Source organism: Xiphias gladius, chromosome 16 (assembly GCF_016859285.1).
Source record: "Xiphias gladius isolate SHS-SW01 ecotype Sanya breed wild chromosome 16, ASM1685928v1, whole genome shotgun sequence".
In the NCBI taxonomy this organism is placed as follows: domain Eukaryota; kingdom Metazoa; phylum Chordata; class Actinopteri; order Istiophoriformes; family Xiphiidae; genus Xiphias; species Xiphias gladius.
In genome coordinates this window covers 12820001-12833583 of record NC_053415.1, presented here as the reverse complement: position 1 = coordinate 12833583, position 13583 = coordinate 12820001, and the positions used below count along the sequence as shown (strand labels likewise).

The following is a 13583-nucleotide window of genomic DNA, read 5'->3' as shown; positions in this document are numbered from 1 at the left end:
CATAACAATGCATTCTACCATGATCCTCCTGGGTATCTTCTTTGGCTTTCTGACCCGGGCGTACACTCTACCTGTTAAGGTCAGTACCAAGAGAAAACATTTTGGATCAGACCCCCTTTAGGTCTTGTCGTGCTTTGTAGCCAAACCTTATTAACATGCGCCTTTGTATTACAGAATTCTACAGGTGTACATGAGGGAAATGTGAGGTTGAAAAGGAAATACTCAGGTGGGCTCTTGTAAAAAAAGCTACTCTTACATGCACTTCATAATGCATGTAAATAATACTCCACATTTTTATGATAATTCTAATTATGGAAATTGGAGGAAGACTGTTAAAACGTTCTTTGTTTTTGCATTCAGATGAAATTACAGACCGGGAGGAAATGAATGTAATGGACCAAATCCTAGAGGTCAATAGCAGTAAGTAAGCTGTAAATAATACAAAATTGTACTGATTTAAGTTTTTTAGTATATCATGGACTCAGTACAATGTTTTTTCTCATAAGGGTTGCGAGTCCCTCGAGGACTGACACTCAGAGAGGGGGATATTGCCAGTTCATACGTACGGAGTGCGATAAGCTGCCCTGGCAATGCTTGCCTGTGGCCTAAATCAGTTGATGGATTTGTTTATATACCATACATCGTCTCCCCACTATATGGTATGAATCTGCATATTTAAAGAGGTGTTACAAAGGCATTTGCAGTTTGAATCTTTCTGCAGATTTTGCTTGTTTTTGATGGTAGACGACATGGACAGAATCACCATAGAAACTGGGATGCAGGACATTTCCTCTGGAACATGCATTAAATTTGTTCCACGCACTCATGAAGCCAGTTTCCTTGATGTTCAGCCAAGATATGGGTGAGTATGACTGCGACAAATGGCTTTTACATGTAATACCCGCCTTGATATTTATATATAATTCTGGTGTGGTAGTTTTGCATTGTAGTGACAGGGGATTCTTGTTCTGTACCCCAAGCTGCTGGTCATTTCTCGGGCAGATTGGAGGAAGCCAAACCTTGTCACTGCAGACTCCGGGATGCATGTGGTCAGGAGTGGCTGCCCACGAGTTCATGCACGCTCTCGGCTTTGTACATGAGCAGTCTCGCTCGGATCGAGACCACTATGTTACAATTATATGGAAAAACATCATGGCAGGTTAGGATCAATGATCATCTCCCAACAATATGTTACTTCATTCAGAAAGCCTTTTTTTTTTTTTTTTTTTTTACATAGTTTGCCCTTTTTTCACCTAATGAGTCGAATGTCTTTTTTTTTGTTTTGGTTTTAACAGACCACATTCACAACTTCAGGAAACAGGTGACAAACAATCTCAACAGCCCATATGACTACACCTCTGTCATGCATTATGGAAGGTAAGCTGCTCTTTTAAGGGAAACATAATTATAACTTTTTTACGTTTTCATGGTGCGTTACTACCATGTACTTTCTGTATCTTTGATCCAGGTATTCCTTCTCTGAAGATGGTGGACCAACAATAATCCCCAAACCAGATCCTTACATTCCCATTGGTCAGCGAGATGGCCCAAGTGCTCTAGATCTTCATAAAATAAATGTCCTTTATAACTGTGGTAGGTAAACTTAAACAGATATTGGCTTGCTGAAAAAATATGTCTTCCATTAAAAATGATTGATTGATTTTTTTTCTTTACACCCCCTTTATAGGTGCCAATGAGTAAATGGCTTCAGAGCGTTACATTCTGTTATTCTGTCATATTCTTTTAAATCTGCTCTCAGGTCATGTCAAATGGTTAATTAAAAGGGCTGGTCTTCACAACAATATGTAGGGAACATTCATTTTAAGCTATTTCATTTTTCAATATTAATATTTTGAATTATTATCACAAATTTTAGTCTGAGTACAACCTACTAATATGCCATAAAATTGCCATTAAATGAAATGAACGGACCACTAAGAATTCAAAGCTGCTTTTCTCTAATATAACAAAAATCAGCACGTGATAATGCCAGACTGAAACCGACCAATTTTTATGTACCTGCTGTTGCCAGTTAAATCACTGCATCCAATCTCTGAATGAGTTTGTTCCATTTTCTGTCTCTTTCTCAGCTTCTGCTCACTTTAAATAAATAAAATGCAACAGTAAGAGTCATGGTCTGTTTTACACGCTGTTTTTCTCTGTCCTGCAGAGATGGGCTACAAATGAGGTCTTGCATTGTGGTGTATATGGAACACATAAAGTATTGCAGAATTTCAGTTGGATCAGATCTTTTTCTGTCTGGACCTATCTGAAAATTACGGCTCCTTTTATATGAATTTACCCATGTAGAGTGATCAGGATGTATTAAAACAATTAGGGGGGGGGTCACTTATAATCACTTATATTTCTTCTGGAATAAATCCTTTAGGTTTCAAGAGTTTTAAGCCAGACAAATTACATGAAGACAAAACAAAGTTTATTTTCACCACTAGTCTTTGAGGTGCTTTCTTGTACCCCGGCCACCATACAATCTACTGAGTGGCACATACAGTAGCTTGTGAATGTTCTTACAATGGAGTAAACCACATACCTTCTCTTTAACCACAGGGTAGCAGTCATTTTCTGCTTTTCACTGCCTAAATAAAACTGTAGTGGAAGAGGAATGAAAGGCAAAGACACACAAGAAATAGGGGAAGAATAGATAGCCTGAACAGACAGTCAGCACCGTGGTATGGTGTTAATGTGACGCAGTTGATGTGTGAAAAATCTTTATCTTTCAAAATATGGTCTTATATGCTCAGAGACAATAAAATTATGAAACAGTGACCCATAGAAGACATGCATCTTTAAGAAATAGTTATTTGTTATCATTAAGATCAATATTCATATTTTAAAATTTCTGTATACAACATCATCCAAATGCACTGGTTTCTTTTTATCTTGATGAGTGGCTTAGACAAAATTGGTGTCCCAGATACAAATCAAATATGCAGTTGCATTCATAAAGACCACTTGTGAATAAAGTCAAGAATTGTTTTTTGATGGTTTAATAAGCCATGAATTTTAACATTGTGCACTTGATGTTTTCACTTACAGCACAATTGGTGGTGCATTTAGAAAAAAGTTGTTCCTCTATTGTAAATCTCACAAGGTAAATGATTTGGTTAACCTGATTCATGTCCAGTACATTGCAATCTCAAAACCACCTCCTAACAATGGCCATTTTGTTTCACAGAACATACGGTCATATTGGACATATAGACCTAAATGTTAAAATTCCAGACTAAATATGTCAGCAAATTTTGTAAAAGGTCTTATATCCATTAGAGGTATGTTATGTTGTCTCCTCCATTCCTCACTGAAAGTCACTTGAATGGCAAGCTATAACTCGAACTGTTTTCAGTTTGTTTAAAGCGAAAATGTGTGGTTTTCTTAACGAGCTTCGTTGAGGAAAGTGTAAGAGTGCATAATGGAGGAATGTAATTGCTTATTATGGTCATCTGCCTGTAGCACCTAGGAGGAGCTTCTGTTTACAATTGCTGCTGTTGCGCACACGCGCGCGTACACGTACACGTACGTAGACACACATATACATATATATATGCTGTGGATTGTAGTTAGCGGTCTATTTAATATATAGTCATTCACTAAAAATGAGCGATAACGACAAAGGTCGGGTACGTATGAGCTTTTTTGAGGCTTTGTCTGTGATATATTTGTGGCGCTAACTCACAAGTGACTCGGTTGTATTGAACTTAAATCTTAACTAGTCGTGATGTTGTGTTGGCTAATGCTACTTAGCTAACGTCAGCTAGCTAGCTGAACCCTAGAGTCCAAATCAGTTATTTATAAAACATAAATGTATCATTGTAATTTTGATGAGCTAATATTATACTATTAATATGGGTCCCAAGCGAATGCACAGTAAACTTTAGCGTGTGCTAATAATCATTAGCTAGTTGGCTAACGGTAGCCTGTCAGTGTTAGCTAGACCTCAGGGCCTGTGTGAATTTACGAAAAATACAATGCAGAGTCTCCGTTAGTGACAACGTTAGGCAACCAGCTAGCCTTACCAGTTATTTAAAACAAACCTGTGGATAGTCAGAATGAAGGTTTTAGTGTTTATCTTTTTAGTGTTAACATGAACTATTCGAAAGTTTCATAGATATGGTAAGGTAGATAAATCAACAGTCTGTGTACAGAAACCGAAGGGGATATCGTTTTTATGTCGACATTTATTCTCCAGACGGAATTAGTTTAGCAGATTTTAATGTAGAAATTGTAAAATGATAGTAAACTGTATTTGGAGACAATACATAGGATCTCGATTTAGTGATGTGAATATATGTTTGCTAACATTAATCTTAGTATTTCATTTATAGTTTCTCTCATTTTGGGCGCAGCAACTTGTGTCAATCAAACAACGATAATGGTGTTAGATATTTTAACAATTTAAAACAACAACAAACGGCCTCAAGATTTCTTCCTATTCATTTGCATTAACTCGCACATTCAGCAATTGCATTATATCTTGGCAACATAACGATATCAGACTGCAGCTAGCAGTTAGTAAGAGTCGAAGTTTGATTCTTGCCATCTGTCAGTGGACTGACCAGCCTGATGTATATCTTTATAAAAATGCAAACAATTTTCTGTGGTTCAAAGAAACAAATCTACGGTGGTATACCTCATATACTGTACTGTGCAAGTCCCATCCAGCATGCACGGCACTCTAAAAGCCAGACTTCAGTGACATTTCTGCTTGTCCGACATGTCTCTTAATTTTGGCCTGCATGTACCTGGGGTCATAGGCTCAAATAAGCAATATATGTAGGATTGGAAATTACAGATTTGGTTTAGTCTGAGAGGACAGTAGTTTATAACAGCATATTTCAAATTTATTTTTCTCTATGTATTTGAGGATGACAATGCATCAGAACCTTTTTTTGAACCAGCTGGTTTGTGGTGTAAGGGACACGATGCTTGTTGCTTTAAAATGGCTTCTTTAGGTTTGTTACACAAATGTTTTCCTAAGACACTGTTGCCCACACTGGCTGTGGACATGCGGTTTGCACTGGCTTGCCGGAATAACAAACAGATTTTTTTTAACACCACCATCTAGAGCTGCTCTCATGTGCTTGTATTGTCTTATGGCAAAGCCTCATATGTTGTGATTTAGTCTATCACAAGTTATTTAGAGGCAGTTTGCTGGACATGCTAGATGATAACTGCAACCTTATAATCCATCAGATTTTTTTTCTATAATCTTGTTTCCCATTAATGTTGCTTGTAAATTAATTTGCCACTGTGTTTAAACAGGGTCTTTTTCAAAAGTTTACTAAAGGTCTTGGAATACCTACAGTTTGTGCTGAAGATTTGCTCCCAAGGTTTCATGGCTGTTTTATCAGCACTAATGATGCAAGTCAATACAAACGAGTGGCAGCAGCATCTTGAGGTCGTTTGGGCTAATTTAAGCAGAGATTTATTTGAAAAAATGAACGCACTGTTGAGAAAACATTCACATTCAGTGGTTTGAAATACACTATGATGCCTTAAAGGCCACTTGGAAGAAATAGTTTCAACACGATTCATTTGGGCATGTACATTTTAAGAAGGAACACAATGTATTTATTGCAAAACAGATTGAGAGGCAAAAATGAAAGTTAATCATGTAATCATAGTTCATATTATTCTGTACAATGCTGTGAATATGTATTTGTACAGGAAAGTCTTGTTTGTTCTGTTTTCCTGATGTGCAGACGGACTACCAAAGTGTCAAGACACAACCAGAGAGGAAAAATTAGATGAACATGTGTTCACATGCTTACCATTCAGTTTTGGCAGCAGTTTTCAAGACAATCACACCTTCCTTTCCTAAATGCTTGCATCTACAATGCTTTTTATGCTTCTAAGTGAAAGTGGCTTATAGGATATAACAGTGAATGTAGAACCACTGAAAGTGAAATATTTATAAAACTAACACCAAATATTTGTATTATGTGGTCTGGAACATTCCCATGCATGTCATAAGATCGTTATAACACATTAAAAGTTGAATGAGGGTGCGGTTTTAATTGTAGTCATATATTCTTCATCCTTTTCTTTTTCATAAAGGTTATGGTTGGACGAAGAAAATGCGGAAGAAGTCTCATGTCCCCTTTATTTTCAATAATATGAAGCTCAGATGTGTGAAGCTGAATTGTTGAATGCATGCTAAAACATGAGGAGGGAAGAAGTATGGGCAGTGTGTGAGATGGGGGAAGTAAGAAGAAGTAAGACAATTGAAGAAAGAAGAATAATGTGAAGTAATGAAGTTAAAGAAATGAAGTTAAGGAAGTAATCTGGATAAGGTCACTGCACTAAGTAATTTTCTGGTCTGTTTGTTAAATGCGTGCATGTTCTTTTTATAAATTCAACACACAGTTTAAATCATTACACTTTTTACACAACTCACAAATTTCTGTTTTTTTCATCATGTTGACAATTGAATTATACTTATTAATGTAATCATATTGATGTCATACTGTCCATAGCTACACAAAATAGCATTAACCTGCAATTCACAATCCTAAATTCTGTTCCTTTCTGTATTCTTCAAAGGATTAACTTAATTCTTAACTACATAGATATATTTAGGCAAATTTCTCTGATTGTCCTCTCACTGGTGCTGATAAGACGTGTTGGTGTGTGTGGTCCGTTCAGGAGTCTCGCTCTGCATCCAAGAGCGTGAGTCCACGGGGCTCAGGGAAGTCAGCAAGCCGCTCCCCGGCTCGCACACCAGCCCGTTCAAAAGAAGGCTCCCGCCACTCCTGCTCCAAATCTCGGTCCCGGTCAAGGTCAAAATCTGGGTGAGTGAATATGTTTTTTGGAAATAAAGCGGCATAAAACTCTTCCCTACCAGTTGTCATACAGGATATGAAGATGCTACTCTGTCTTTTGAAGTAGCCGTAGAAGAATTGGATGTGAATAACCATAGAACCAATGTGAATGTAGAAGTATGGTTTCTGTCTACTACAGGTCCCATTCCCATCGTGGTTCACGTAGACACTACAGCCGATCTCGTTCCCGCTCAAGGTCCTATCATCACCGATCTCGTAGTAGGTCCTACAGTGGAGAGCGTCGGCGCAGGAGCCATAGCCGCTCACCCATGTCCAATCGTCGCAGGCATATCGGCAACCGTGTAAGTGCTCAATGGCTCTCGGTTTAAAAAATCTATCAGCATCGCCTGTGTTCTTCTTAAACGATATCTGAATATGTCCATTTTAGTTCCCAAACACTGCTATGCACTTTTTCAACATTTCATGTCTGCCTGATATGTAAAAATGGAAACTTGAATTTTTTTTTTTTTTTTTTTTTTGAGTATTGATGTACTCTTTCAATGGACGATTGTATCAAAAAGTTATCGTGTCCTAATCTTAATGTCTTTAAAATTGCAGGCGAATCCAGACCCAAACTGCTGCCTGGGAGTGTTTGGCCTGAGCTTGTACACCACAGAGAGGGATCTGAGGGAGGTCTTCTCTAAATACGGCCCCCTGGCAGATGTATGTATCGTGTATGACCAGCAGTCGAGGCGCTCCAGGGGCTTTGCCTTTGTTTACTTCGAGAACACAGATGACGCTAAAGAGGTATAAGAATATGGGTTGACAAAGGCCCCTGCAAAACCCGTTACTTAAATATTTAATGGGTCTTAAGTGGTAATTTATATGTTTGTTTGCTGCCAGGCAAAGGAACGAGCAAATGGAATGGAGTTGGATGGTCGTAGGATCAGGGTAGACTTCTCCATCACAAAAAGACCTCACACCCCAACCCCCGGAATCTACATGGGCCGACCCACGTAGTAAGCCATCTGGACCATATTGTGTGTTTCATTCATGTTACCACATTTCATGTGGTTCTTCATTTCAGTTCCTCCATTTAAACGATATTCTCTGATGTGGTGTGCTTTTTTTAGATCCATTTTAGCTCTAATCCATCAAAGAGAAAGGTCGGTGCTTATAATTATTTAGGTAAATTTTGCAAGTGGCCATCAGTGGAGAGAAAATACTGTTTCCTGTTGGAGGCAGATATTTTTGTAATTTATTTATAAAGTAGCACTGAAGTTTTGGCAAAGTTATTGACATGAACATCAGAATCATCCAGTTGTCCAAGGAAGGGGTTAATTTCAGTTCAGTACTGCACAAATTCACTAAAGTCACCAGCCTTATTATCATAATCATTATTAAGTGGAAAAAAACGCATAATATTATTGGAAATCTGCGTGCTTTTGGACTATCCATCAGAGGGGAATTCTCTGGTTAGGTCAATTCAATTTAATTAGAGGAATTAATTTTGACTTTTAGCTGAAAAAAGATATTTGTAGTTGTGTCATTGTATAAGTGTGTCATCTGATGTGGGTAATCATTTCCTCAAGAATTGTACCCTATGTTTCCTATTATAAACAGAAATACCCATTTTAACTAATTAACCTCAGTCAGCGTTACAAAATAAACACAAGTCAGAACCCTTGCAACTTCCAGATGTATTGTTAGTTTGTTGAATGTCTATTTGTACCACAATATTACTGGGTTGAATATAAGGCTACTTGTTTCTTCCTGTTAAAAGTGAAGAGTCTTTTTAAGTTCTTTTTTCATAAAAATTGAATTTTTAACTTTTTAAATACTGCTTAAATTGTATTTCATTTTTCCAAATAAATGCAAACATGTAAGTATGGATTGTGGCACTCCTCTTGAAAGTACGTTGTACAGGCTTGCTCAATATCCCATGGCCTTATCATATGCATGATAATTCTACATACATAGCTAACAGTTTGCCACATTTGGGGTATCATGTCCTACAATTTGAGTAAAGGAGCCATTTTTATGCATCTGCTCAGCAACAGCGTTAACAGCAGAAAGATAAAGACCAACTTACAAGTGAAGTCTTCTTATATTCTGACTTCAGTAAAATGCGTAACATAAAGGGCAAACATCTTTTTTTCAATTAGAAATGGAAAAGTAGATTGATGCATACAACTAATTATTTTGTTTGTCTGTGTAGTGGTGGAGGTGGTCCCAGTGCTCCTCGACGATATTCACGCGACTATGACCGTGGGTATGATCGCGGGTACGACAGAGGCGGCTATGATCGCTATGACGACAGGGACTACTACAGATCATACAGGTGATTATCTCAATCCATCAAGTAAACCTGCAGATTATGATTGGGAAATTGATTCTCAACTCATGGTATTTTGGTTTCCTGTTCTGTGTTTTTCTTTGTTTTTTTAAATATCCTCTGAAGTTGACAAAAATGTATACTTTTGTTTCAGAAGACGATCTCCATCACCATACTACAGAGGGGCTTACAGGTCTCGGTCCAGATCAAGGTCTTATTCTCCCCGTGAGTCTTTCTCATAAATTATCAACTGTTTCATCGATTATGATTTAACAGGTTGCAGTGTGTTGGTGTTTGTCTGATAAGTGTTTTGTTTCATAGGTCGCTATTGAACGTTGCTGTCAAGCAAAAACCCCACCTCTTCCCAAGCACAGACAGGAATTATTTAAGTGGTATGATTGATTTCAGAACAGATATCCTTCTTAAGGTGATCTTCAAACTTCTGTTTGCTGATGTACATGACCCGTAAATGTGAATTGACTCAAGCTGTCCCCATGTGTATTTAATTTTGAATGTACAGGAAACCCCTGCCATAAATGTTATATTAATGTTTTGATTTTGGCTACAACTTGAGGGAAAATTCATCTTTGAACACATTAAAAGTGGGATGCATTTTTTCACTGTGACTTGTGTCCCTCCTTACTGCACTTCTGCATTGTCATAAAACGTTTCCTGTTACAAGGCTGATATAATAAAAACAATGTATTAAGGCCTACATCTTACCACATTGCTGTTTGCTCATTTCTGCAGAATTTTACTTCTCAGCCTTAACAATAGGAACTGCAGTGAATGTGGATGTCACATGTTTTGTGTTAGAGTAGATAGATTTTTTGTTTTTTGTTTTTTTTGTTTTTTTTTTGAAAGCCACTATTAAACTGTCAAATCAACAAATGAATAATGATAATGGGCCCAACATGATCTTACTTATCAAGTCTCAAATGCTTTCCTCTTAGAAACTATAAAAACAGAAAAAATGTATCCAAGCTACCAGTTAAGCTCATGTAAAGTCATACTTATTAATATTTACAAAATACAAAGTGACAGTTTACAAAGTGACAATTTAATTAAGTCACATAATTTTATCTCCTTGGGTCAAAGCACAGGTGCACATTCATCCATTCATCCATTGGGATAAAGGCAGGACACACTGGACAAGATGAATTTTCTTGGGATGTCAACACAAATTATAGCACCTTGCATAACAATATAAATTATTTCTATGAAAAATTAACTAGAAATGGCCCATTACTTGAAACAGACTAGAGTTTTAACATGATTTATCCAACTGATATAGCAAAAATTGTGAGGCAGTACAATGGAATTGGCTAAGTGCTTTAGTAAAGTGTCATTTTAATAACCCCTAGAGAACATATTAAAGATACATATCCCCTTAGCCGTGTACCAGACCTCTGAATCACCTCCCACATCTGATTTTTTTTTTTTTTTTTTTTAATTTAGCAATTCAAATAATAATGATGTCAAACTAAATGGCAATTGAGTCTAGTTGTCAAGTTAATATTCCCTGACAAGAAGCTTTTAAATCTGTGATTTAAATGCCACTGCCCATCAGACTAACTTTAAGCTGAACAAAAAACACCCCCAAAAATGTATATATGTTAAATGACGATTTGTTAGTACTCTTCATGGTCTTTTAAATAACTTAGGAGAATTACTTATCCATGAGTAAATTCAGCTGAACAAATCATTTTGATTTCACCAAGTACAATGTTTACTGTTTCACTGTCCTCTCACCATGTGGTGTGGCAAGACCTGCCGGGCAGCGACTGGCTGTGAGGAACTGAAGTCCAACATCTACCCCTACTGGGCACAGAGGAGTCCAAACTTGTTCCACCATCCTTTACATACAATACAGTGCAGTATATGTCAAAGTGTATGACTAAGTTTATTGTAGTTTTTCAATTTTAACTAGTAGTGGGTGGAAAAAATTACTCAGATCAAGTTAGAGAAGAGCAGAAAAAACAGGTTGCTTCCTCATTTGAAGTGTTGGTTCACCCAAATTATTGAAAAAAAAAAATCCACTTATCTCTGGTGGGATCAAGCCATGCAGATAATTTTTGTTTTATTTGTACATGCTTTGCAAGATTCCTCCCTTCACCCTGATACAAAGGAGATGATTGGTTTTCATTTGTGGAGCTCAAAGCTTTGAAAGAAGTTTTTTTTTTTTTTTTTTTTTTTTAACCATTTTAATAAAAGTATTATTGTATTACCGGTAAAAGGTATTTGTGTCCCGCAGGAAAGATTTTAATGCAGTAATATGTAATGTGTAGTTTACAACATTTCTATATTTATCGCATTTAATATGCTTTTCAGCAGGTTTTGCTTTCAAAAAGAAAATGTGAAGTAAATTAAATGCAAGATTTCCCTCAGATCTTCTACAGGCATTAAAAGAAATTTAACAGAAATCAAAACTACTTGAGTAAATGGATCATTTACAGTTTTTTTTAACTGGGCAACATAACAGAAGAGTGAACCTTTGAGAGTCTGGATATTAATAGTAATGTGTAAACTGTTGTACCATATTTTATACCACAATGGCACCACAAGAAACTTGTTAGTAGGATGTAAACTTTCATTTTAATTTCTTTTTAATCTTAGTTTGTTTTAATACTGTTGTTTGAATGATTCTTTTACCTGACCCCCCCCCCCCCCCCTTAACAGTGGTTAACAGCTGTCACCACCTTGAAGACTCCATAGGCCTGTCTATTTCTCTCTCTTACCACAAGTCTAAATGTACGTATGTGTGTGTTGTTTTTTTCTGGTCAGCAGTTCTCTCTGCGTTCAGCAAGTGTCACAACCCTCCCAGTGCCAGTTCATTTTCCTTTCTGACTGGAAATCAGTTTTGTGTGGCTGCATGATGTGACAGCATACTGACCAAAATGTGGTGACACCGTGTAACAGGAAAGGATGTAAACAAATCCTGTGTGTGTGTGTGTGTGTGTAGTTAAATTTTCTGGTTTGTTTTTATCTACTTACAGAAGATAAAAAATATTTAATTTAATTGCTTTTTAAATTCAACTGCACAGGCAAATAGGTTAAAGTTAAAAGCAGTTCAGGGATATTGTTCAATTTATGGTGTAAAATGAATATAGTAATGATTTAGTGCAGTAAATGAGTTTTGAAATGAATGGGCAATCTATTTGACCTCTTGTCTGGCAGCAGCCAGTCTCAGCTGGCAGCAGCTGAAAAGCCTGCAACAACTGTGTTAGCATGTCATCAGGAAAGTAACTAAAGAGCTGTTTTGTAAATAGACCACACAGCTTGGACATTCCTCTGTTCACACACTGACGTAAACAAGGAGAGGAATGGTCACTCTTGCTGGTGGCACTGTCTCCACTACAGTGGGGTGGCAGTAATGTTCCAAGGCCTATGCCTTGGAACATTACTGTAGAAACACTCAAGTGCTGCAGGCAAAGGCTCCTCCCCTTGGTAACTAGTGTAGGTACAGGACTACAAATCCATGCATGATGACTGCAGCCAGTCCCCCTCGCTATGCAGCCGCAGCCTTTCCCTTACGTTTAAGCTACTGTTTTGAAATCCACTTTACGCACTTACTTAGCTTCCCTTCCCCTCCAAACACTGCCACATGCACACACCTACACCAACACCAACGAAAAGAGGGCGAGAGAGAGAGAGAGAAAGATGCTATACCATGTCCGTAGCCTGGAGTATGAGCTCAGACTGGCTGAGTGACACTGCATAGAGGGCTCCTCCTCCCTGCACAGGGCCAGGAATCCCCTCACTTCTCCTTATCAGCCTCTAAAAATAAATGTTTGCTCAGTTTTGCATTTTGCTGTCGGATCTATTAGCACTATCCACAGGTTGAAATGCAAACTGAGAGTGTCATCACGTTGTATAATTTTGCGTAAAGCCAATGGGACATAGGCTATATGCTGCAGGTCTGCCTGCCTTCAAAAGTGGGCCCCCTGGTCCGGGTGTAGGGGCCACCAGCAAAATGTAGGATAGGTTATTACACTGTTATATCTGCTGCACGAGGACAGAATTTACAAGAATTGCTGTTTTAAGGTTTCACTTTCTGTATTGCTTTAACCCTTTGTGGATTTGACTTTATTTTATTATTTTTTATCGCCCTATAACTGCAGCCAAATACCGCAAGATCGTGAATAGTATCACACGAGTTTTTATTGCAGGATAATATCCCGAACAGGCGTCCACGGCGAGGTCTGGGCCCCCTGCATACACCGCTCCGTATTTCTGCCTTGCCTATATATAAATAAAAGGAGAACTGTGGGGATCAGTGACCCTTATTTTGGTCGACAAGTACAGTGACAGCGACTTGGTTTTCCACACAGTAGCCCCTTTTTCACTCCCCCAGCCTGGAGGGACCCAAGGCACGGCCCTTATTATGATTTGATGAAATAACCCCTCTGCCTCCTTTAAGCCCATCCCTTTGCTGAATGTACCCAGTGATCACCATGCCACTTTCATAC

General features: G+C 37.9%; 2 protein-coding genes across 3 annotated transcripts; both read left to right on the top strand.

Moving 5' to 3' along the window:
- The first annotated feature begins 7 nt into the window (after window positions 1-7).
- On the top strand, window positions 8-2187 carry LOC120801646 (high choriolytic enzyme 2). The gene is made up of 9 exons (XM_040148807.1): window positions 8-79; window positions 175-226; window positions 361-420; window positions 507-659; window positions 745-862; window positions 981-1159; window positions 1296-1377; window positions 1469-1593; window positions 2171-2187. Exons 1-9 carry the CDS (start codon window positions 8-10, stop codon window positions 2185-2187), a joined length of 858 nt encoding a protein of 285 aa, XP_040004741.1.
- A 1356-nt stretch (window positions 2188-3543) lies between these two features.
- On the top strand, window positions 3544-9801 carry tra2b (transformer 2 beta homolog). 2 transcript variants are annotated; one of them, XM_040148713.1, is made up of 8 exons: window positions 3544-3638; window positions 6664-6809; window positions 6979-7141; window positions 7398-7586; window positions 7683-7798; window positions 8998-9120; window positions 9272-9339; window positions 9436-9801. In XM_040148713.1, the coding sequence occupies exons 1-8, from the start codon at window positions 3615-3617 to the stop codon at window positions 9444-9446; spliced, it is 840 nt and encodes a 279-aa protein (XP_040004647.1). In that variant the 5' UTR covers window positions 3544-3614; the 3' UTR covers window positions 9447-9801. The 2 variants fall into 2 exon arrangements, with proteins under 2 accessions (XP_040004647.1, XP_040004646.1); XM_040148712.1 differs by having other exon boundaries at window positions 9269-9339.
- Window positions 9802-13583: the final 3782 nt, after the last annotated feature.

Excerpts from the sequence above, each read along its gene's own strand:
- LOC120801646 (XM_040148807.1), top strand. The coding sequence starts at position 8 with ATGCATTCTACCATGATCCTCCTGGGTATCTTCTTTGGCTTTCTGACC. Across the intron at positions 80-174 it reads CGTACACTCTACCTGTTAAG|AATTCTACAGGTGTACATGA; the intron begins GTCAGTACCAAG and ends TTTGTATTACAG. Across the intron at positions 660-744 it reads CATCGTCTCCCCACTATATG|ACGACATGGACAGAATCACC; the intron begins GTATGAATCTGC and ends TTTTGATGGTAG.
- tra2b (XM_040148712.1), top strand. The coding sequence starts at position 3,615 with ATGAGCGATAACGACAAAGGTCGG. Across the intron at positions 3,639-6,663 it reads GCGATAACGACAAAGGTCGG|GAGTCTCGCTCTGCATCCAA; the intron begins GTACGTATGAGC and ends TGGTCCGTTCAG. Across the intron at positions 9,121-9,268 it reads GACTACTACAGATCATACAG|AAGACGATCTCCATCACCAT; the intron begins GTGATTATCTCA and ends CTTTTGTTTCAG.